General features: G+C 41.7%; 1 protein-coding gene across 19 annotated transcripts in view; it reads right to left on the bottom strand.

Moving 5' to 3' along the window:
- Nucleotides 1–456: 456 nt before the first annotated feature.
- Nucleotides 457–24,223, bottom strand: part of MTSS1 (MTSS I-BAR domain containing 1) — a 125,469-nt gene continuing 101,702 nt past the window's right edge. For 2 of the 19 annotated variants that reach the window (XM_054057579.1, XM_054057582.1), the window contains 9 exons: nt 19,974–20,131; nt 18,613–18,720; nt 17,567–17,664; nt 15,350–15,560; nt 7,277–7,396; nt 6,053–6,247; nt 3,798–3,962; nt 3,293–3,455; nt 457–2,052 (listed from right to left, as the gene is read on the bottom strand). In XM_054057579.1, coding sequence (XP_053913554.1) covers nt 1,355–2,052; nt 3,293–3,455; nt 3,798–3,962; nt 6,053–6,247; nt 7,277–7,396; nt 15,350–15,560; nt 17,567–17,664; nt 18,613–18,720; nt 19,974–20,131 — 1,916 coding nt within the window. In that variant the 3' untranslated portion in view covers nt 457–1,354. The remainder of the gene's footprint in view (nt 2,053–3,292; nt 3,456–3,797; nt 3,963–6,052; nt 6,248–7,276; nt 7,397–15,349; nt 15,561–17,566; nt 17,665–18,612; nt 18,721–19,973; nt 20,132–24,223) is intronic. The other 17 variants (XM_054057586.1, XM_009560010.2, XM_009560008.2 and 14 more) reach the window with 13 other exon arrangements.

Below are 24,223 nucleotides of genomic sequence, written 5' to 3'. Positions count from 1 at the left end.
TGCCCTGAGGTCTGCATATTTCTATCAGCTTTAGGTGACGGGTATTGCAGCAATAACTTACGTTTACTTGAAGGAAAAAATCCAACTCTTAATAATTCTATCAACAGCGTTCCAAAAAACATGACTTAAAGTACAAAAAAAGAGAATATAGTGGTCAGACTCCCCTTATTATCAAAAAACCAGCATCTCTCCCCACCCCCCACCCTACACCCCCTTTTTTTTTTTCAGTATTTAAGAAAAGCCAATCAACTGCTGTTTAAAAGAAGTTAAGAAAAACAAGCCCCTGTATTGGAAAGAAACATTCGCAGTTTATTAGCTCACAAGCTGGTTACATCTGTCAAATTGTTCAGTGTTTTCTCAAAAGATTTGGGCTTTCCAAGGTGCCCAGCCTGCTGGGCACGGTCAGAAAAAGGCATTTTGATAACAGCTAAGAACTCCCTGCTTGCGTTTTAAAAATGTTTTCACACTTGTAACTACCTTGAGCCTGTCGTCCTGGTTTGTAGTTAATGAGAGGATGAGTGGAACAAAAAGTGACATTGGAAGAACCAAGCCTACACAGTAAAGGCTGCATGCATGTGACTGAGAGTTGTTGCTGTGCAGTCAAAAAAGAAACGTGGGAAAAAAACAGTCTTTAAAACACCCTACAGAAACAAAACACTGCAATCCAATATGGCTTATTCTGATGCATTTACCATGAAGCTACTAGTAATTAATCCTACTAGGCTACTTTTGTGCAACAGCATCTGCTAGTTTGATGGCATCTCCCTCCCCCCACTACCCCCAAATACTCTATCAACTGCAGGTTTCTTCCTTGCATTATATATTGCTTTTATTCTCAATTTTTATTCCTGTTTTTCAAACTTTATTTTTTAATACTTAAATGAGGATCTGCTCCTCACAGCTCGACTTAAACTTTAAAGTAAGTCCCATTGTTTTGTTTTTTTTAACCTCACTATTACAAGGCGCTCTACAAAAGCTTGCAAAAAAGCCAAATTTTCATTAAATCCCTTTGCTGAGGTTAACTACTTGACATTTTTTTTCTCCCATGATTTAAAACTTTACAAAGAGAGTTATAAAAAAGGTAAATGGGATTTGGCACCTTCAGAAAAAATTAAAAGTGTAACTTAGATCAAAAAAATGCAGAAACAAAATAATTGATATTTACAAATTAAAACACCAGTGAAGATTATGTCTTACTACGCTCTTTCACCTTGATTTTTCTTTCAGAGTATTTTCACACTGTCTGTTACCGAGTATCTTAAAAAATTCATTGATTACAGATTGGAATGGATAGACAAATTAGTTTTCTCACAGTTTCTCCTCAGTGGCTGGTACTCTGGCAACTTTTCCACTCCTAGGAAATACGAGGTGCTGAGCGATCATTTGTGGTCGTCTTCTTCAGTTTGACACCACGCCGAATGGCATTCAGCATATCTTCGCCTTGTGGGACATCCCCAGGACTCAGCTCTCCAGGATCGAGCTCCGGCTGGCCTGTGGGTGTGAGGGTGTTGACACCATCCCGGTCGCTTTCTTCCCCCTCACTCTCAGGAACCACTTGCCTCTGCTCATCCGCAGCACTCAGTTTCTGGCTTGACGGCGGAGGGTTGACAGATGCTTGTCCGCTCCATGAGGATGAGGGCATGTTGGTGACACCTTGACCACCATCTCCTGCTGCCGGAGAGTCGGGACTTTGTTCTGGACACTCTTCGGTCCCAGCGGGGATGCCGGGCAGCCCACCTGGGATATCGGGGACAGTTGGTGTTTTGACAGGAATCACTGGCGTCTTGATTGGAATCGGGCCTCCCCCTATGGTGCCGCGTCTGACCGAAGGCTTGGTGGAAGGGGTCCGTCTGATGGTGGCGACGCCAGGCGTGACTATGACCGGTCCAAGAGTGGTTGGCAGACCTGCAGTGGAAGCAGGACGCTTGGTTTGAAACATTCTGCGATAGGACTGGCTAATGTCGCTGTTTCTTGGAATGGTGGAAGATTTGTCAAACTCTTGTTGTTCTGCCTCCTGGTCACCACTCACAGAGAAATAATCATAATCTGAAACTGATGCCAAAAGATGGAGTTAGGAACAAGCTGGAGAAAACAGCTGAGTCACCTCAGGAAGTCTCAAGTATGTGTACAACCAAAAAAGTATGCATAAACAAAAATGCCTGGAGGTCAGCAGCAGCACTTAAGAGAGGTTTCACCTTTAGGAGGAAGGAAGCCTAAGATATTGTGACCAAGATTCCCAGACTGCGTGGCTGAAGGCACTACAGCAGAGACCCTACAGCTGCAGGGTGTCCACATCTCTTGTGAAAGAGAACAAGGCCTGTACGCACTCTTCCCTGTAAAGATCTAATTAAGTAACGAAGACTCAATGTTTGTTGCCAAGATTAAGATACCAAACCCAGCATCCTACATACCATATGCTACCACTTCAAAATATCTAAAACAATCAGTGACTAAAAAGTGTACCTTAGACCAGGCAACGTGAGGCTTAGGGGACTATGTACCAGTGATTTCGGCAGCAAATTTGCTTATTTTGCAAACACAGTAAATCCCAGCTGTCAGCTCTGAAAACTCAGCCTCAGCTTTAATCATTGCATCGGGTTCCTTCCTTTCCATGTAACTGCTGAGCCCAGCTAGGCCCTCCGCAGGCTCTACTGTCTCTTGTGATGCCACAGCATGACCAAGCTCAGCTGAGCAAACAACCTGGTTGCTGAAATGCAAATATCACACTCGGTTCCTCTCAGCTCACTGCTAGCTCTGAAACAGGGCACAAACCCCAACACCTTATTGCAGCTTCTCAGGTACACAGAAGATAAGGCCTCCAATGCATTCTTTTCCTAATTACAACAATTTCTGCTTAGGTAGGAAGTAAAAGGTCACAAATGGAAACCAAGAGCAGAACAAGAGTACAAAGCTAATGAGTGTATTATTTGCTAAGGCAACAGCTCAGAAAGGACACCACTACCACAAAAAGCGTATGATGCAATACCTGTGTCATTCCATGAAATAGAATTCCAGCATCACCTTTAAAATAGTTCATCCTTAAGCTAAGGCTCATTCCAGCAATGCACAAGAAAATATGACTGTTCAGCGTGCTAAGCAGCAGTTCAATTTTCTGTTTAAATAAATTTAGGCTACGTAATGAGGTTGGAAATAACTCAGAACAGCAACATTCACCCTTTTCTCCCCAGCTGCCTACAAAGACAGTGAGTGACATCTGCTCCTTGGCACAACAGATGAGTGTATGATGACCAGGCTGGGAATGCTCTGAAAAAACAGTCTCTTGGATGGATACCTTGAGATGGGATCGTGTCCTCTGAACAGCATGGAGTTGTTGTCTGGGTGCTGTAGCCACTGGAGCACTGCAAGGAATCCCGACTGCTCCTCTGGGTATCCAGCTGCAGCCCTCTTGTCAGAGCGAGCGCTAGCTCCTCGCAGGCCTCCATCTCCTCACCCTGCTGGTTTCATACAGAAAGGAGACTCATTATCTCTAGAAGGGTCAGTCAGTCTTCACTGACCATTAGATGTCTCTCCTCACAAGCACAGCTTGTCACCATCACAACCCAACAAGATGGTGTCCCACCACTTAGTAGGGCTTCAAAGAAACAGAAGCTTCTTTGGATGCCGCTGCCCTGCAAATGCCAATACCCAATCTCACAAGCCCACCCAACTCCCACTGACCACACCAACACCACACCAGTCCCACTTGATGGGTAAAACATGTGCCAACATGGAGCACATCAAAAAGTACTGGTAGGAGTTACCACACCCATTTCCTTTGCACCAAGCAATGTATTCACCCTTGTGGCAGCTGACACTGTCATGCTCCGAGGTCTCTGGGCCTCCTCAGAGGGCACAGGCGGTCCGCTCTGAGCTCCTCCATTGAGATCTGGTTCACGCTTTTCTTTGCGACGCTGCAATGTGTTCACCATTGGTTGATCATATGGGCCTGGTTTAGCCCAGTCCTAAGGAAAGGTGCTTATTAGTGATAGCTTTCATCGGTAATTGTGCTTTAATTACATGTAAAACAATGCAAAAGGGCAACTTCAGTGCAATGGAATATGTACCAAACTGGATATGCCTTCTGAATAAGGCCAGAAATAAATTAATTTTGAGGCTATTAAAAATCTTCACTTATAAACCCCATCTCCATTATTAAAGGGAATCTAAATTATCTATTCTACCTAAATATTCTTATAAGAAGATACTTAACATTTTAATACTATAGTTTTCTCTAAATGAAATTTCATTGTGTTAAAGCCTATATTTTCAGAAATTCAAATGCAACAATTACTGGCACACAGCAGAAAATGTACATAAATGTCTAATCAGGAACCTTACTGGTTTAGATGCATGCAAGTGCTAGTATTACGTGTGGTTATACACGTCTCCAGTTCTGAAAAATCAGGCTTGAAGAGATTTTTGATACACATTTGAGCAGCGAGTTACTCTGAGTAATCTCTCAGTTGACTCGCTACCTGAAATCTAGTTTATAATAACAATCTGTACTGAAGAAAGACTAACTTCACTCAGAATTACTGGTGCCCAATTTCAACCCAAAATTCCTCAGGCCACGAGGGCTACATTCACTCCAGGCTCTATTAAGCAAAGTCCTGAGGGTGTCCAGAAACCACACGTTGCACACAAAGAGCAGGATTGAACAGTGACCTGTGCTGGGATGCAGCTCCCCGAATGCAAACTGCCGCAGGGGCAAGCCCACTCCTGAGGGAGTTTTCCCTCACTGAGACAAGGGGTGCTTTAAAAATAAAAATGTAAGAACCCACTTGTGGGTCAGAACTGGCCCCACGCCCCACCGCTGGCAGAGCTGGCTGCTGGGCACCCTACATAGAGCCTTCCGATAAATAATGAATGATGGGCTAAGACTGCACTACAGAGTTTTACTGACATGTCTCAGTCCAAGGTATGAGAAGTGCAAGGCAGCTGTACCGACAGAATCCCCTTGTGCAGACTGGGCATTTTGGTTTTATTAACACATACAAAATTCTGCTTTGCCTGAACAGCTGTGTCTTTGCTCTAAGTGTTTTGCTGTGCAATATACTGGCAAAATGCTTCTAGCATAGACACAACTAACAAACCTGAAGCCCCAGGACCACTGTGGTCACCCTGTGTGTATGTCTCAACAGTCTCCAGCTGCTGGAGAGAGAGCTTAGGGGCGTCTGTAACAAGATATCTCAATTTACTGTATAAGAAGGTCCCGTTGTGCACCTGCAGTATCACACAGCCATCCACAGGCGTCTAAGACCTGTGCAGCTACGGTCAACTGCACATCGGCCTTGTGAAGATTCAGGGCAACAGACAAGAGACCTTCTTCCCTTGTTCTGGGGCAGAGCCTGACAAGGGGAATCACCCAGCAGGGATGAGAGTCAAGGCTCTGGCAGAGCAGAGACATTTTGATGCCAAGGAAGATCCCTGCAGATCCAGCTGGAGCAACTGAAAGAAGTTACCACACACTGACTTTTTCAGTAGTCCCACCCAAGAGAGAAAAACAAGCTGTATGAGCACTTCCAGTCTGTGGCAGCAAAGCTGGGATAGCTTCAGTCATCACTTAGGTTCACCTGGTGATGAGCACCTTCTTAAACCACTCCAGCTAGATCTACAAGAGTGCCTACAGCCACTGTGGGGCCCAAGCACAGCCGTCACAGAGAGAACATCACGTTGTTCCATGTATGGTTTCACTACGCCAACTGGATGCCAAGCCTGCACTTCCCTGCTCAAGTGAGAGCTCTGACAGTGCTAAACAAGCTCTCTTCTCGCTGAATAGAGCCCAGAGTGTTCCAGCGTTAATCTATTCCTTTCTATCTAGGTTTTGTCACCTTTAGAATGTTTTAGAAAGTGCCAGAATAGATAAGGTCATTCAGAAATATTCACTAGTGGATTTTAGCTCTCTGATTATCACCATGCAGTGTCCATTCGGAGTGATATTAAACAGAGCAAATCAACAAGTAATTAGATGGATCAAAAGGTAGCAACAACCGCCGTGCGCACATTGTTGGTATGAGGAGATGAGGACTGCCACAACAAAAGGAACACAAACCTTCCAGCTAGGGATCTTAGATGATGGAAACATGCCTGGCCCAATGGTGTAATAATGAGCGTAGTCTGGAAGGAGGGCTGAGGGAGCCCGAGTCCACGCACGGGAGACAGGCGGGAAATGAGGGAAAGGACCTGCACCAACTGAAGCTACGGATGGGTCACTTGATAAACTACAGTGATAAAACCCATTAGACAACTGGAAACGAAACAAATAAACAAACAAAAAGAGAAATTAATATAAACAGAATGAATACGAAAATATACTGCGACTCTGATGTTCTAGGGAGAAAATGTCTGCATCTTAAAACAAAAGAAAGAAAAAAAATCTTAGCTTTGCTGCAAATAAACAACAGAAAATCGATACAATGCCTGGTTCAGAAGTGAGATTGCTTGAAAATTGTTATTCGGTATAACAAATTTCAGGCATCAATGTAGCAGTCATTGCCTCCAGGCTGAGCAGCTTTGCCTTCTGTCCAGGAAGCAGCACACTGTGAAAAAGCCTTTGCAATTTAGGTACCTTGCAGATTGTGGACACAGACTGTGGACATAGAAACAAAACATTTCCAATACTGGAGGCATTTGCATTGGTGGCATTTATTCTCTGTAGCTGGACAGAGAAGAAAAGCATACAGCCTTCGAGCATGACGTGTTCTGGCTCTGCGATGATATGGAAGAAAAAAAAAGAAAAAACCAACAGCAAGGATTTACCAGATGAGAATGGAGACCGCTATCACTTTTACCCCAAATCTGAGTTTATCCCCCACAATTTATTACAACCATCCCACGTGTTTTGTTTTTTGTTTTGGTTAAAAACAAACCCCAATCGCTCAGTGTAGTCTGTGCTACCTGTAGGAAGAAGAGGGGAGAAGCCACAAACAGTACAATCTGGGCAAGATGTTCTTTGTCAGGCAACCCACTGGGTTTTGGGAGCATTCCACAATCTCTTTTGAGTAGAAAAGGTGGAAAATTACTTTTTCTTAGAAAATTACCTCTGTAAAATGCCCAATTTGTAGCCTCCCCCTGGCAGCTAGTTTAAAGGTAGGTGTTGCTGTGGTTTATTCAAACAGATTCATTTCTAAGAGAGCGTGCAACAGTTCCTATTCTCATCTTCACAGGGAAGAATCCTGGCTGCATCCCATGCACGGAGGGTTTTTTTTGTCCAAATGTTGCTGGGTTTGGATAACGAGCTAGTAGGTTTGTATGTCTTTGAGATGAAGTTTTTCACCTTATCTGTGGAGGCCCAAGCCCCCATGGTGGAGCCTGAGCTGACTGAGGTGGGGGAACTGCACTCGCTCACTGACTGGCAGGTTTCAGAGGCTTCTGAAGAGGCAGAGCTGGACGAATTCTGCAGCATAAAACAGCACCGCAACGCAGGGAAAGGATACACAAGCCACCAAAAAAAGAAATAAAAACCACAAACAAACAAAAAAGACAAAAAGCACATACAAAGAGACACACACAGGAGAGAGGGAAGGATGAGAGAAGCAAAGGGTTAGGGTCAATTAGAAACTGCTCAAAACCATTGCTATGTTCAGGAAATCTATGAGAAAAAAAACCAAGCCATTTGCTTAATGTGAGAACTTGCCACGCTGCTTGAGAATGAGGGAATCAAGGCAGCGATCTCAACTCCTCATTGCTATTTCAGCGTCTCAATTCTGTAGCTGTCTCAGAGCAAGAAGCTGAGGAAGCTGAGGGCACCTACAGTCCAAACATGCAATATACTGAAATAACTGATTTATACAGAAAAGCAGATCATCGGTACTCCAAAGACACAAAGTTTAGATTTAAAACATGGAGCAGCAAACGTCACTTACATTCACAAGTTCTCAGATATCTGATCTGCAAAAGTGCTTGTGAAAAGCTCATCTGATTTCAAATATTATGGAACAGAGAAAGAAGGGATACTTACCATAACTGGAGGGTTCCAAAGTGCATTATCTGTATGCATGTGCCTCTGCGAGTAGTATGCATACACCAAAAGCACTCTCACTCAAACTTTTCTGCCCAGCAGCCGATATGACGGTACATGTACTCTGCTGAGTGCATAAGTGGTGGCACGTGCTTGCCACCCCTGTTCTCTTAACAGCAGAGAGAGAAAACATCAGAAGCTTGGATGGAAAGGGAAGGAAAATGCAGGACATAGAGCGTCCCTCAAACATTTTGCTCCAGCTAGGAACCTCTCTTTCAGTTTTCAGAATATGCCTTATGTACATTTGCGGCTGCATGACCTCTACAACAGCACCTAATTCACCTACAGGCAGGCCAAGGTGAATAACTATGTGGATCATTTTACCAGCTACAGCGCTGTTATACCTCTCTCCCTTGAGAGTGGGATCACAGTAGGGGTGTGCGTGCAGGTCCAACCAAGTGCTTGGCAATGGGCAAGAATGCTGGCAAAGTTGTTAGCGCACTTGGCAGTGTTAGGTTTACGGTTGGACTCAACGATCTTAAAGGTCTTTTCCAACCTAAATGATTCTGTGATCTCCATTCACTGTCAGGAATTTCAGCACTTGTGTGACTAACTCATCCTGTGAATCTAAAGAATCTAAAGTTTATCTAAAGATATCTCCAGCATTTTATTTTATGACAACAGATTTCCAGAAATGTGCTCTTGTATCAAGTTTGTGTAGCAAAGCATCAGATTTCAAGGAATGGCATTTTGAAGAGGAAGGGAAATCTCATCTGAAATAAAATTTCATCAGTTAACCTTAGGTGAGATCCCGGGGCGAGTTTGCAAGAAAGAGATAGCTGGATAAGGGACATTGCAGAGCAGTAACTACTGCTAACACACAGAAGCTGTCCCACTGCTCAACGGAAGCTACATATTCAGGCTGGACATCAGGAAAAAATTTTTTATGGAAAGGGTCACTGGGCACTGGCACAGGCTGCCCAGGGAGGTGGTTGAGTCACCTTCCCTGGAGGTGTTTAAGGCACGAGTGGATGAGGTGCTGAGGGACATGGTTTAGGGATTGTTAGGAATGGTTGGACTCGATGATCCAGTGGGTCCTTTCCAACATGGTGATTCTATGATTCTATGATATTAAGGAATGTACAGCAAACTGCCAAGGTAAAAGGAGATGTCAGTTCCCTGAGATGGGACACCATCGCCATATGGATTTCGGTGAAGACTACTGGGGCTGTTGGGAAGCCAATACAGCTTGAGCTTATTAAGCAAACTCCGTATTTAAGTGAAACTTTAAAAATGCTTTCAAAAAAAAAAAAAAGAAAAACCATGTAATGTGGTGGATTATTTCATAAAAGTAACACACATGCCATCTTACGCTAACATGAGATCAGATCTGTAGATGACCTGTCAAATGTGTTTAGGGTACAAGTAAGCTCAGCTAATGAGGCCTGTATTCAAAGTGCAGTGAGAGCTGAGGTGAAGATAAGATCAGAATAGACTACAACAAATGACATGTAGCCACTAAGGAGAAAAATGAAAAGTATTCAGTGGGGTACCCGATGATGTGGTGGCTTGATGTTTTGTGGAACCTGTCGCATTCTTGATTTAATGCAACTCCTTTTACAGGAGAAAAACATCTAAAAATAAGAATACAGATAAACATGAGCTGCAGTTGACTCTGCCATCAGACACAACTGCAGTACACTAAATGGAGATGAGACTATTTTTTCTATCTTTAGAGAAAAATACACTACAGAAAATTAGCTTTTAGACTAAAACTCCAAGTTCTGCCTGACATTCTAGGTAGCTCAGCAAAAGAAATTGTTTGAAAATCCCCACAGGAACACTCACACTGGTGTTATGCTTGGACCAGGGTCGGGGGAAAAAAGAGAGAAAAATATAATTTCAGAAAACGCTTCCTGAAGGCTCATGCTTATGGCCCCCAAAACCCTCCTGAGTCTGCGTACTCTGCACATGGCAGGACAAACAGTGGAGAGCCTGAGTTTCAAATACTGCATCACACCACCTTGTTTTGTTAAGGTGCCCTGACGACGACAAGTGAGAATCTGGAGTTTACACCAAACAGACTACTCCTTTTTACAATCCAGAAACTTCAAGAGATTATGTCAAGCAACAGTAAAAACAGATTATAAATGATGTTTATTTGCAACAAAGCTGCATGTAGCAAATAGATGGAAAAGAGCCAACAATGCAAATTCTGAAGATGCAAAGAACTGTTCAATTTACTACATATATGGAGAAAAAAGACTGGAAGTGGGGAATTTTGCAATAAAATGATTCCAAGGTGAAAAAAACTATTAAAGGAAGGACTCTCCCAGTAACTCAGCATGGCTGTATTCAGCAGGCAAAACTAGAGCAGGGATGAACCAGGATGCCATAGGGAAAACACTTTGGTAGTTAAGGGAAATGCAAGATGTGGCGGTAGGAAAACAGGGTCTCCTTGTCTTGAGAAACTTGCATGGTACAGGGAAGGGGAGACTCTGGTCTTGCTAAAAAAGGATTAGAACAGCAAGAAAATGACAGAGAAGGAGGCAGAATAACACTGAACTGAGGGAAAAGTGTAAAGAAAATGCAAGTAGCAGCAGGTCAAAGGCTGCCTGGATCAGACTGCAGAAACAGTCTTGAATGGTTGGACCCAGGGCTGGGAAGCACAGACCACTCTTCATTTTTTAGCAGGAAGTACATGAGGGGCTGTAAACAGAAACTGCAGATACTGCTTGGGCAAAAAGTCTTCAAACTTTTGAGTGCTTCTTCTTGATGCACATCCACCGGGAAACACACTCCTGGGACCACATGCACAGGCCAACAGCTGGCAGAACAATTTCTACTCCACATCCCGTGGAGTGAGAAAGCCAACTACGAGATTTTTCTCAATTTATTTTTGTTGATTCCTTTTTAAAATGATTGTTTAGTTTGAATCATTTTTTAAAGTGAATTCTTTCATTTTAGCTATTTTAACCCCAGGAGGTTATTTTCTTTTTCCACAGCTGCAATAATGGTGGTTATGCTCCACTCTCAAACCATCTCTTCTGAGAAAAAGCTTAAAGTTAACAGTATCAGCGGAAAGCTAAAACTACATAACTATGTTCTGCACAGTAAAAACAAGTTCCTCAAGTGTATGTTAAGTTTATGTAGCCTGGCCTCCCAGACAGTGTGTCACAGCTTGTTCTTGGACAGCGTCCCACTGCTTGGCATGGTATGTATGAATTTCACAAGGATATTAAAAAAAAAGGCTATATTTTGGGCTACTGGACTGTACAATTATATTTTCCATCTGTTGCCCCACTAACCTACAAAATGACCACAGTTATCTTGGATTATTGCATCCTTTGTTTGTTTTGTTTTCTGGTCAAATACAGTATGCTTTCTTAAACCCTCCCTTTCCTCAATCTCTACACTGAGCTTCCTGGGCCAGGGTTTCCCAGGAGAACAAATCCTAATGAAGTGCTTGGTTCACATCCCTCTACAATCACAGTGACCTTTCAAAAAGTTTTAGATAATGACTCAGGATCAGCTCTTCACTGCCAGGAAAACATCTCTATGGACCTCTTTTTTTCTAGTCAGGGACAAACTGCTGGGAAGCTTAACTTATAAAGGAAGTTTAGGAGTAATGAAAATCTGGTGATAATTCACAGATGCGTTTCAGGCTTTTTTGAGGGTGGGAGGGGTGGTTTGGGGTTTTTTTTTTAGGGTCTGATTTGCAAGCATTTCTTAATTTACATAGAAAATTGAATATTTGTAACAATGTATTTCCTCTACTCTAACTTCAAGCTATTTCAAGCAATGGAATTTCCATAAAGGTGGAAACTTTCTAGCTTGCTAATCAGTACATGCAGAAGCAAGTTTACTTTCCCTCTACTTCACTGTTCAGAAAAAGCTATTTCCAGAATATTCTAACCATAAAGTTAGAATAATGGTCCTCTGCTGTTTGTTAGCACATCAATAGGCTTTTTTCTTCATCATCTGCTTCTTTCTCTCCCCTTGCTTTCATCTCTATGAAGTCACAAAAAGCCTCTAAAATCCAACTGTATCACTGCTTCCCTCATGCGTGTTCACTCCAAGCCCAATGGATTCTTCTATTATCAGTACCCTAAATCAATCATAACCATACCAGTACCATATTACTCCACTGGAGATAATCCCAGACTTCAGTTTGTCTACTACATAGGGCAATGTGAGGCTTTAGTAGCACCAGCCATGTTCAGTGTTCATCCAAGAGCTACTCCGTGCTCCCAGCAGCAGGTCTGTCAGAAGAGTTTTGGGTCAGAAGGTGTCAGGACACACCACAGACCGCAGCTGACCTCAAATCTGGCATTTAGAGAAACTGTTCCACTCCAGGAAGAGACCTGAGATGCTTTTCCAGCTGTTTAGTTACGAAATGCACTTGCTTAATTAAGATCAAAGCATTTACAGTGACCTTTCTGCATACACAGCTATCTGTTACAGGCAAATACTTCCACTCCCAGTGATGTTAACAACAACGCTGCAGAAAAGAGATTGTACCAAACCAGAGTAAGGGCAGTCTGATTTTATAACTGCTCTTCTTCCTATCTTCTAAGCAGTGTGAGAATTATGTTAAAGATTTACTACTCAGCAACTACAGGCTGAAAAGTATCTTCATTTTGCCAGTCACCTCTCCTCTGGTATAGTCTATTATTTTCTTTAAATCTCTACTTATTCCTTGTTTGACTTTCTTCCCCTCCGCATTTTGTGATTTTGAATAAATGCAGTTTAATTTTCAGTGACACTTGCTTTTCTAAATTGTAGGTGAGAGTGTAAAAGCTTCACATAGCTCACATATTCTCATTCAATGTGGGAATTTTATGTAGGCCCCTTCCACTTTTTTTTAAACAATCTATTATTAAAAGAAAATGAAATTTATTGGCGTCAAAACTACTGCTGCCAGCAGATGCCACAGCGTGTAGCTAGCAAGCTTCAGCAAAGTGTCCACCTGCACAAGATATATAGCTTTTAATTTCCTTTGTTGATTCCAGAGTTTTCTGCTGTCTCAGTGTCACTGCTAGAAACAATGACATCAGTGTTTTAGAAGCAGTCAGCAGCTGATATCGCTGCTCCTCCCCACCCACCACAAGCCTCAAAAGCACAATGCCATAAGGAAGATCTGTCAGTTGGTTAGAGACACACAACATGAAATAACGCTGTAAATTGAACAGCTTCTTGGTAAGCTCACATTCACAATTATCTGTCAGCACAACACACACATTTTACTTAGTGCTGAACATACAAAGCAAGACACTTAAGCAAAGATGAAGCAGCCAGGCAATGATCTGTTACCTTTTCCTTTGCGTAAAGGTATACAGAGACATACAGAGCACATACCTATTGGTTATACCAACACACTACACTTGTCAACGCCACACTGCTGCAGCCTTCTACAGCTCATGAATAGCTCAAGTGATGCTTGGATCAGTTTGCAACTCTACGGACAGTTTCTAAAATGAAGTGGAAGCGTATGAACTTAGCTGGTCTAAATCAGCATCAACTTTTTGGATGTTCTGCCAGCTGATACCAGCCGAAGTTCTCTCCCCTGCTTAACAGAGGAACTTGCAAAGAGAGGGGTTGGGCTTTTTCCATGCTAAGGGCTATTGCAAAGTTACATTCTCATCTGCAAACATAGCATCATCATGTAGATTATTGCCCTTTTATGCAGGTGCAGCAGATACTAGGAAAACCAAAGATAATGCTAGCAAGTATTATTGATGCATGTATCTTAAAAGTCAACTTCCTTAGCTTGTTACTATTCCAGTTTACTTTATTATTGCTCATTTACTTTTCTGCATTTCACTTAGGTTAGCCATAGCCAATCTAAACAAAACATCTATTTTATTAGTGTGCACAACATTCTTCAGGACGTCATCTACAAAAAATGCTGATGTGTCCAGACTGGGGACAGTGCAGAAGATGTATTAATTTGAAAACAAAGAATTTCTATTAAAATGAAAGAGGTAAATACATTAAAAAACTGTTGAGCTTCCCTTGTGAACATGTTCCAAGACTAAATGAACCAATGTTGTTTTGGATGATACTCTAAAAATTTCACTAAGGGTGCTACTTGCTCAACATTCTGAGCTCTGTAAGGCTCTGTGTGCTGGTCAAAGGTGATCTAAGAGTAGTTTAAGTGTGCAGGTGACACTCAGTAACTGCTAACACCAAAATAGTTGGCTGCTTGCTAACTGTGATGATTAAAGTTATCATTGCTGACAAAACCATCTACTTTCCAACACATGAAAAGGATGCAACTGCATTTATTAAACTGAAGGACAAGCTTCTCCAGTGACCCCAGGGTACATTAAAAATGACTGACACTCAACAACAGGATATTAGGTCCACTTCAGTTTGTAACTAAGATTTATGATGGGATTTATAATGCGAGATGGCAGTTCAGCCTTGTTTAAAAAATATTGCAGTTACTGTGTGATTTTTTTTTTTACAAAAAATAACAAAACAGAAGAGAGAATTCAGTTGCTGGAAGATACACACCATGGAGGCAGGCAAACCTCTGCCTGCAGGTGGCCAGCTAGTTTTTATAGGAATGACACCATGACCAAATAGAGGAGCAACTTCCTTCTGCAGACTATACAATGCTTTGGAAAAATTTTGCTTATATTTATAGTGAAATCCTCTGGGTTCAGGACATTATGACTTCACAAACACTCATTACGTATGAGTTCCATAATGAATTAAAAAAATTCTTCGTATTTTCAGGCATTAATCCTATTTCTGCAAGGTGGTCAACTCAGGTCAAAAAAAGCAAGCCTATCCACAGAAAGGGATGTTGTAGAAACAGGCAGAACCAATCTCATATGGTACTTCTAATGGCATTTTGAGTACACCAGGCCTTTTGCAGGGGAGCAATAAAAGTAGTCTCTCTGCTGAAGCTACCACTATCAATGCCAAGGCTGCCAGAAGGCTGTTCTGGCACTGGTGTTTGCCCATTAAACAGTAAACAGCCACCAGATATTGACAACTTGTAGTCTGTGCAGGATATTAATTGGTAAACTCAGTGGGTAAAGTGAGTATTCCCTCATGTAAGGTGGGACTTCTTGCTCTTCCTTGTCTGTGTGTATCTGAAAGTCAGGCACCTACGCTCCCTCCAGGGCCAGAGGGAAAAGCAAACCCACAGAGAGCGACTCACCCTTTCCTTCAGTGCTTACTGCAAAAGCAGCATAAAGCACTCCAGCTAGTGGCCTAACTTTCAGATGGACGAAGTGCAGCAAGACAAATCTTACCCTCAGTGTTTAACCTGACTTCAAGGTACCCCAAAACCACATCAGATCCTTTTCGTGAAAAGTGAGCCAAGTTACAGAGTCTGGCTCACGCTCAGGTTTTTGTTCTCATGCTTGCACGTACCTGGTTAGGTGCTTCTGGTGGCATGGGGGATGGCGATTTGGACTGGAAAGCATCCTGGGACATGAATCCAGAATCATGGGAGGACACACTGGACAGCCTCATGGGTGCCTGCTGAGGCAGATTGGAGCTGCGATAGCGATAGTGTGAACTAGGTGAGTGCGAGTGCGAGCCACTGGACCGGGAATCACTACTGTTAACGCTGTTCAGACTGCTGTGAGAGACAAAAGGAACAAAGAAAGGAAAGGGGAGAGGAAAAAACACAAGGGTGGGGAGAGACCCATATACAGTACAATTAACATTCCACATGTCTCTAGCAACAGGCAGCGTAAACCGGAAAAGAAAAAATGTTGACAAATTATATTTAAATATATATATATGCACATATATATCAGTAAAGAACCATAAGCAGCTGCAGTATCCCTTGCAACCAGAGAGAAAATGGCATTTTACCTTGAGTTTCACTCAAATGTTCAAATTCTGTAACTACTCAGAGTTCCAGTCAGGAAAGGGATGAAAGGATTGCTACGTGTCCTCTCTAGCATTTACAGAACACTTGCATAAAAAACGTCTCCTGATGGCTCTCTCCTATTCCTGACTTACACCTTGTTGCTCTTGCGCCACTGCCCAAATTTTCAACAGGTTCTCTAGCACAAGGTTCAAAGGCTTCACAGTTCATCTAAAAGTCTGCCTCTAGGCATGCCGTTGCAGTCAGTCAGCAGGCCAACGCGTGAGACTTTTGAAAGCATCACCAAAACCACATGCTTCAGAGTGCCTGGGACAAGTTTTGCTCATGTGAAGGCTTTGCACCAGAAAAAAAAATATGATGACATATTGAGTGGAGTCAAGCCTATGGGTGTGTAATTTTAGGTAGCAAGCAAGATGATCAGAGAATTACACCCTCAAATTAATATCCATGACAAAAATTGATTTTTCGAAAAAGAGAATCTGATTTTTATTCTCCAGTATCCATGAATGACAGCAATGACATGCCAGCCGCTGTGTGGGAGCCTTTGGAGTTTCCTGCTGGGGTGGTTGAGCAGGACTAGCAGGATGCACCAGTCTGAAGGCAGCTTCCTACCTTTGTCGGCAGGAATGCACTGACTAGCTGAAGGAAAGGCTCTAAAGGATACATGGGTGAGGACTGCACCTCCTGCTCACAAATTCCAAGTAACACACAAGATGTACAAGTTGGCTTGGAGCATGGGAAGAGGAGTTCTGCCTTATTTTACCCATATACATCATTCTGTTGCCACACAAGTTTGACCACACAAGAATATGAGGTTCATTAGGAACAGATGATGCATTATTATTCTGTTTGCCATTTTCTTTAACAGCTTCAGGATATTGCATCTTTAAGCCTGTGCTCATTGCTCTAAATACACACATTTTCACATATATATATAAAAGTACTTAATTTTTTTTATATATATCTGCATGCAGAGACAAGTAGGTACATAGAAGAAGTCATGTTCACTTGCTCTGACATGCTATAGGTAACTTTGCTCATACACAGGGAACCTGTAGTACATTATTCATAAAGCAAACTAAAAGGTAATCATTTAGGAGCAGCTAGAAAGGTGTTGAGCAGAATACACAACAGGGTATCTTCCTTTTCAGTAAAAGGAAAGAGTAAATATAGACACCAGGGCATGGGGGCAACATGCTAATAAACTGTTTTATGAAAGAAAACAGTTTTTACAGAGAAAGCGTAGACAGAATCCAGTGTTTCAGCATATTTCAGGACAGCACTAGACAGCATTAAACAGTCAAAAAAAACCTGTATCAAAAAAGCATTTCCATCTACCAGACTGACAGGGCAATTGCCAAGGATGTTTTTCCTTTTCAAACAGTTTAACTTACTGATTAGTAACAGCTACTTAGAATAATCTAAAAAGTCATCACATGAGAAACAGAAAAGGAAATTATGAATGAACCATCTCAGAGCTTAGATCAGTACAGTCTGCTCTTTGATCTGAAATGGATTCAAGAGAACTGAATCAAAAGCATCTTCAAGTTGTCTTGAGTGCAAAAGTTGTTCAGTCATGCCCATCCTTTTTATTATTCCCAGTCACACACTTAAACAGATAAAGACCATGAGGAATTGATTTCATTAAGAGTTGTTATTTAAGATTTAAGTATGCATACAAATCTATAATGCAGTCTGAACTTGCCCCCTTTAAAAATTAAATTAAAATTAAATATTACCAGTCTACTTACCTGCAAACACTAGATTTTCTGGACATGGTAGTACTGGGAGAGGATGGAGGAGTCTGGTAAGACCAGCTGTAATCAGAACCTTTCAAATCTAAAATTACCTGATGAAAGATAATCAATAGCATCAAGGACAAGGATATTTTTTCCCCCCTATTAACAGAAAGCATCTGCTTCTCCTACAATATTCGTCACCACTGCAAACTTTCAGTGCCAAGTGACTCAGTCTCCGTTCTCTTCCAGAACTACACTGTGTGTATTACACAGGAGAGTCAGCTTCATCCTTGGTTTTTCAGGAACTACCACACTTCAGCACTAGGGCTGCTATCAGAGAAGGAAAGTTCAGATCTGAATAGAAAAATCTTTACAAAGTAAAGTGAAGATTTATTTTAACCATTCTGTAAACTGTTATGGTATGGGGTCCTAAAAAGAAACCCTTTAAAAAAACCCAAACTATTACAGCCTTAGACTTTAAAAAGCGTTGCATTTGAAAAAAAATATAATCCAATATGCAACCACATCAGAGTTTCCCTCCTTTACCCTTCTAGGGCAGGGTTAAGGTGATTAAGGTATGACAAGAAAAGTAAGTTCACACAGCAGGGCTGGAAAAATGGTTCTATTTGGAGTCATTCAACAACAGACATTTTCCTATGCATTTTAAGGATAGCACAGAAAAATACCCAAATATTAGAATCCATCAAGCTATCTAATCCCAGCAATCCCGTAATCACATAAAAACAGGGATGCTCAAATGTAGGGTGAGGAGATGACACTCATTCCTCATGTACCCTTAGCAGAAATTGGGCATATTCACATACTTCAGTGTTACTGCTACCACTTCACACTGGTCTCACCAAGTACTTCGGGAGCACTCAGCTCATACTTCAAAACAGCTTTTCCTAACTTGTTTCTGTTAAAAATTACCTCGCTGCAGTGAAGCATCTCAAAACGGTAACAACATTAAGCCACGAAACCCTAGCAGTCAATGTTTCTTAGAACACAAAGGAAAATGGGTACAAGCAAGAAATGTTTTCCAGGTAACAAGAGCCAACCTGTTCACTTGAAGATGGCAACTTGTGTGGATCCATGGTGAGACTTTTCAGGTCATCTGATATGGTTTGTAAATGGGTTATTTCTCCTAGCATTGATATTTCTTCTTCCTGAAAAGACAAAATAGCAAGGTTAATTTCAGCTCTGGTTTTAAAAATCAGACCAATAACACACTACACGACCTTTTTCTTTTTGCTGATGACTGTGGTAATGCCCAGAGGAACTGTTTGTCCATTAAGGAATCACTGCTTATGAAAGAGAGTTGGAAATACTGTGAGTTTTATAACTACTTTAAGATTGCTCTAAGTTCTGAGGCCACAAATCCTTCCTCTCATCAATGATATCAGTCTCAGCCTTTTTTTTTGTGCCATCTTCACAGAAAAGTGTCATTTTTGCTGCATTTTGAAAATATTTAACTCTTCTATGTATACTCACTAATGTGCCCTAAGGATTTTAACTTTGAACCTAACCAGGTGTAACCTAAGCCTGTACTTTTTGCTAGTTTTTGGAAACTTTGAGGTACAGGCACTATACAGGTACAGAGCATTAATACATCTATGATTCATTCAGACTCAAGCTACATCAACAGCTAACTCAGATAAATCCTGCACTGTTAAGTTACCATAGTAATGCCTTAGCTATCATGGTAATTTTATCCAGGTCCTCAGAGTCTGCAATTCGCCTCCTGCTCAGCCATCACCTCCCTACTTCTCTAACCATGATTTTCTATTGAGACTGATGCTCTTTGTAAACAAGCACTGGGAGCATTTTCTGAGTACACTGGAGACCCCTCAGAAACAAATCATGCTTGCACAAAGCCACAAACGATTCACTGCTGGGCTTCAGACAACCTGAGATTATGAATATATACTTAAAACCTTTTCAATGAACTGAAAAAGCTGTCACGTAGGAGGAAAAGAGCTGCTAGAAAACTGCACGGAAGCAGCCTGCAATCTGTCAGATAATGTTATTATATACACAGGGGAGGTCTTGAAACATTTATCAGTCCTAGCACTGGAGTAGAAGTAAGGAAGATTTATATTAAAATGTCATGTTAAAAAAAAAAAAGTAGCGGAAAATACTGCGTTAGCAGTGTCTCAGGTTGGTATACAGAGGGAACTCAAGCCTACTGAAGTCTTTGTGCCCATTGTTTTCCCATTAGTCATCTTGAAAGCACTCAGTGTCTTCTGCCACTGAATTACTCCAAATGCCTACAAGAAAGAGCCTAACTCTTGCTCCTTCACAGGCTGAACCTATGGCTCTAGAGATTTATTCCTAAGAAATAACAAGCTAATCTGCTTAGAGGTTTTTGGCCACTTATCCAACTTGTGAGTTGTACCAACTTGAACCAGAGAGCTCTTACTATCACGGGTCGCAGCATCGAGATGAAAGTACAGAATCGACCGCGCTCCTCGATCAGAGCTTTTCTGACAGCTTGCTTCTCGGTTTCTTCAAGCAGCAGGTACTTATCGTTGACATCTTGTAAAGCACTATCCAACTGGGGCTGAATGTCACCCCGTCCTGTATGCAGGAGACAATCAAGAGTACACTTTGTCAAAACTGTAGATCTCCACAGAGGATAAACTTATTTTTAGCCAGCACTGCTGCTGGATTATGTGTCTGCAATTCAAGTCTCAACCAGCATTTTCCCTTAATTCAAATTTGTACATTTTTTCCTCCCAATTAAACCAAGCATTTAATAGAGTTTATTTTTCCTTTTGCATATAATAGAAATCCATCTCAATTCAAAAGGTTTCAACAAGCCAAAGACAGCACTTTGGATCTTCTTGAAGTGTCAGCTGCACAGATCCTTTCCATCATCCTTGCCAAAAATCAACACCTTGCTAAATGGGAGGATATTAATCACTATCCCCAGGTATATTCCTCTTCCTTCCTACTTTTGTGCTTAGCAAGGTCTGAATGACAACTTTGTAGATTCATCAAAGGACTGAACGAATCTCCTATATAAGATGATATTAGGGACATGTTACTGATCATTAGATCACTGGGTTCAAGCACTCTAAACAAGCAACTGCTAAAAGTTTTCTTTGTACCAAAGTCTGAAAGACAAAGAGACTAACAACATTTCAAATACATAATAACATCCAGTATTTGTCTATGGAAATAAAAAATTCCAATGTTTTTCAAACAAAAACTTCACTCTGTTAATTACAGTCAACTCCTAATACCAAAACTTTCCATGACAATTAAGTATCTGATTCTGCGCCAACTGCTTACTCTGCATCATATCAAAAAAGTATTCCTCTGGGAGTGAAGAGCTCCTGCTTAGCTGTAGTATGACTGAATCAACAATGCTGCGGTTGCAAGATGTTTTCACGCAGCCCACACCCCTAAATATTCTAAAGAACCTCAGTTGTGTAAATTCATCACAAATCTCCCAGAAACACGGTCACATGCAGATTATGCAGCCAAGTACATACTCATGCCACTGTTGCTTAAACACCAAGAAGATAACATTGAAAAATAGTGGGTGAATTACAATTCACTACCCAAAATCTATTTTTATGGGCGATAACCTTTCTGCATGGAGGATTTAAAGCTACGAGCAAGATGAATAAAAAAAGTCTCTTGATGCATGTAGTTCACAATGCAATGCAGATGAATCAAGGTCAGAGTCAGAAAGGAAAACCTTTGTTTTATTATCATACGTATTTCTTCAATAGCCCAGAGCAAGGTGTAGTCATCAGCTTCCTGCACTAATACACAGCCAGAGCCACGGAAAAAGAGCAGCAATGGAAGCAAAGAGATTCATGCTGGCTTAATGGTATCACAGACTGGATATATACAAATCTCCTCTGTATGGAGTTAGACACAGTCCACACAAAACTGCACAGAAACTCACAAGCAGAGCTCTGAGAGGGATCCTTAAAGTATCACATTCAGTGCAACACCAGCACGGCTACTGCCAAGGCCACCTGGGTACCAAAGTGCCAGCAGGAACACCCAGTGTCTGATCCTCTAGACCAGGCTGATCAATGCAGTGTGGTCATAAAACTGGTTTGGAAGTAAATAGCTTCAAAAATAACTGACTCTGAAGCTGCAGTCAACTGCTCCCTCTCAGGCCCTTCCCCACATTCTCCTTTGCTATCAGATGCAGTGATCAAACATTTTATACTTCTCTGGAATTGTTCTTTCAAATTCCTAAAACTGAGACGTGCATTTTTGCTCAGACCCCTTATTTTGAGAGCTGCCTGGAAATTACAACAGGTAAAACAACCTCACATTGTTTAAACCTAAATACTGTCTAACTAGTGTGGATGTACCAACTGCAAAATGTATTAGTTGCAAATACACTCACTAGTTCAGCTCTGGAGAACTGCTGCAAATGTTCAGCTGCTCTACCATATGATCACGCATTTAACACAGTAAATTGTTGTTAAATGCATACGCCTTTGCAGTGAGACGACACACACCTAGAAAGCAACTTCACTCCACTGATAAAGTGACTCTAATTATAGTGAAATTTGGTAATTTATGTGGACCTCACAGAGGAGGACATCCTGGACCAGAGCACCCAAAACATGGGGGAAAAACAAACCTCATATACACCTGTGCAACCCACTCAGTTCAACAAAAGTATCAGGATAATATTCAGGCTGGATATTTTAACCCTTTGGCAAAAGTACGTGCAAAACTGTATCACCCCCTGTATCACCCCCTGTATCTCTACAAAGTCTCCATTTTATTCCTTGAACTGAGCCAGAACATGAACAGATGTACCATTTGCTCACCGCAACTTTCATGGACCAGTTTTTAGGCTATGGCTCTTGGGCACCTATGCAGTCAGTGAAAACACACAAGCTGTCCAGGGTATAATTCAAAGCAGGAAACAAGCTCAGGTGAATCATTTAGATGAGTCTCTGAAATCAAATGTTTACACGGAATGAATACAGCTCTCTGCTGATGTCTGCTTGCAACTCATCTTTTAGGAGCAGGAAAGCTTTATTAACATCTTGTGAAAGCTCCATAATGCAGACATCAATCTAGCAAGTCTTTTGAAATCAGGCGTAACTCTTTCCACTCCCCTCAAGAGTCCCCTGAGCTGTGAGACTCAGCACTCAGACAGCTCAGAAATTTGAGGGACAAGATCACTGCCCAATTTAACCAGTTTCCTTCACTAAGCAGTGCAGAGCACAGCCCCTCAACAGCACTCCTACACCCAGTGGACACTGGGGATGTGGTAGCCAACTGCTGATGACTCTGCTCCTCGTTCACCTTGGGTCTTCACTAGTTTCAATCCACTACTTATTTCAGAAGGGAATGGTGACCGCTGGAGATCAAAGCAGTTCTTTTTCTTCTTTGAATTATGAGGAGAAGGTCACCTGCCTATGGCGTCCCTGACAACTGATCGCACTACTTTTGCTGAGGCACACTTTCACAAGGAACATCAGCAACTGATTCTTCTGCCCAGCCCACATCCTCCAGCCTTTAGGTTACCCATTTGGAATGAAAATATTGTAATGACAGAAAATAGTTCCAGAACAGCCTCGTCACAGAGCAGCTGTAAAAGTGCACCTGGAAGGACACTCCTGCCCCAGCTGCAGACAGGTCTGAAGGACTCACCAAAGTAATCATTGTTAGAAATGGTCAAAAAGGATCAAAAGTAGCCACGGGTCACAGTTCTGCAACCAGACAGACACGAACATGATGTAGGGGTGCAGAACACACCCAGCCACACTCAGAAGAATGAGTCAACAATCCTAAAACTGAGGAGACATTAAAATCCAGCATTTCTTAAAGCTGAGCTTTGCTGCTGCAGAAAGGAGCAGAAATGCAGAACCAGAAGCTGTGAACTAGCTTCTTCAACAGCGCCATGTTCCAACAGCCCAGGGATTCATGGCTTGACACAGGCAAGTAACAACTAATGAATTGCAGAGAGCCGAACTGTTTCTCATCAATATTAGTATGAATCCACCGCTACTCCAAGGACAGTCTTAGTATGTTACTTTCAGAGCAGGTGCTTCATATCATCATCATGACATGCAACAGCTTTAAAGGACCAACATGCATTAAAACCACCGGTTTACAGTGTTCTGTGTGAATCCTGGCTGAAAGCCTCCTGCAGTATCTTAAATAACCTTTGTTTAAAAAGAACTTCAGTAAAGGAAACATATTAGGGAGAATAAAAAGTGATTTACAACCCGATTTCTTCTCTATATCTTATAAGACAATTTAAACTAGCAAGGATGTCAGTAACTGCAAAAGAGAACAATGCTCTCCGAGGAAGTCTGACTACTAAGGTTTATGCTGTTATTGACAAAGTAATGTAGATAATATTGGTGAGATTACTGTCTTCCACATTCACACTTGAAGAGTGCTCCCTTTCACATTTTTTAGACATTTGCATAGAACTTGAAAATTCCAGATGGACCCTTTATGGTGTGACAGAATTTACACTGTATGAGGCAACACTGAGTTCACCTCTACCCGTATAAACCAAAGTAGGGTCCAAGTTATTCATTCTCAAATCACGTTCTTCATGACCATACCTGCTTCATCTGCCATGATAAACAACCACTTTAAGTCCTGCACGGTCAAGCCAACAAATAAATCCATATGGATCTAGGCTAAGAATGGAAGAATTCTGCCTCT

This window comes from Cuculus canorus, chromosome 2 (genome assembly GCF_017976375.1).
Source record: "Cuculus canorus isolate bCucCan1 chromosome 2, bCucCan1.pri, whole genome shotgun sequence".
Classification (NCBI taxonomy): Eukaryota; Metazoa; Chordata; class Aves; order Cuculiformes; family Cuculidae; genus Cuculus; species Cuculus canorus.
This window is presented reverse-complemented; position numbering and strand designations above follow the sequence as displayed.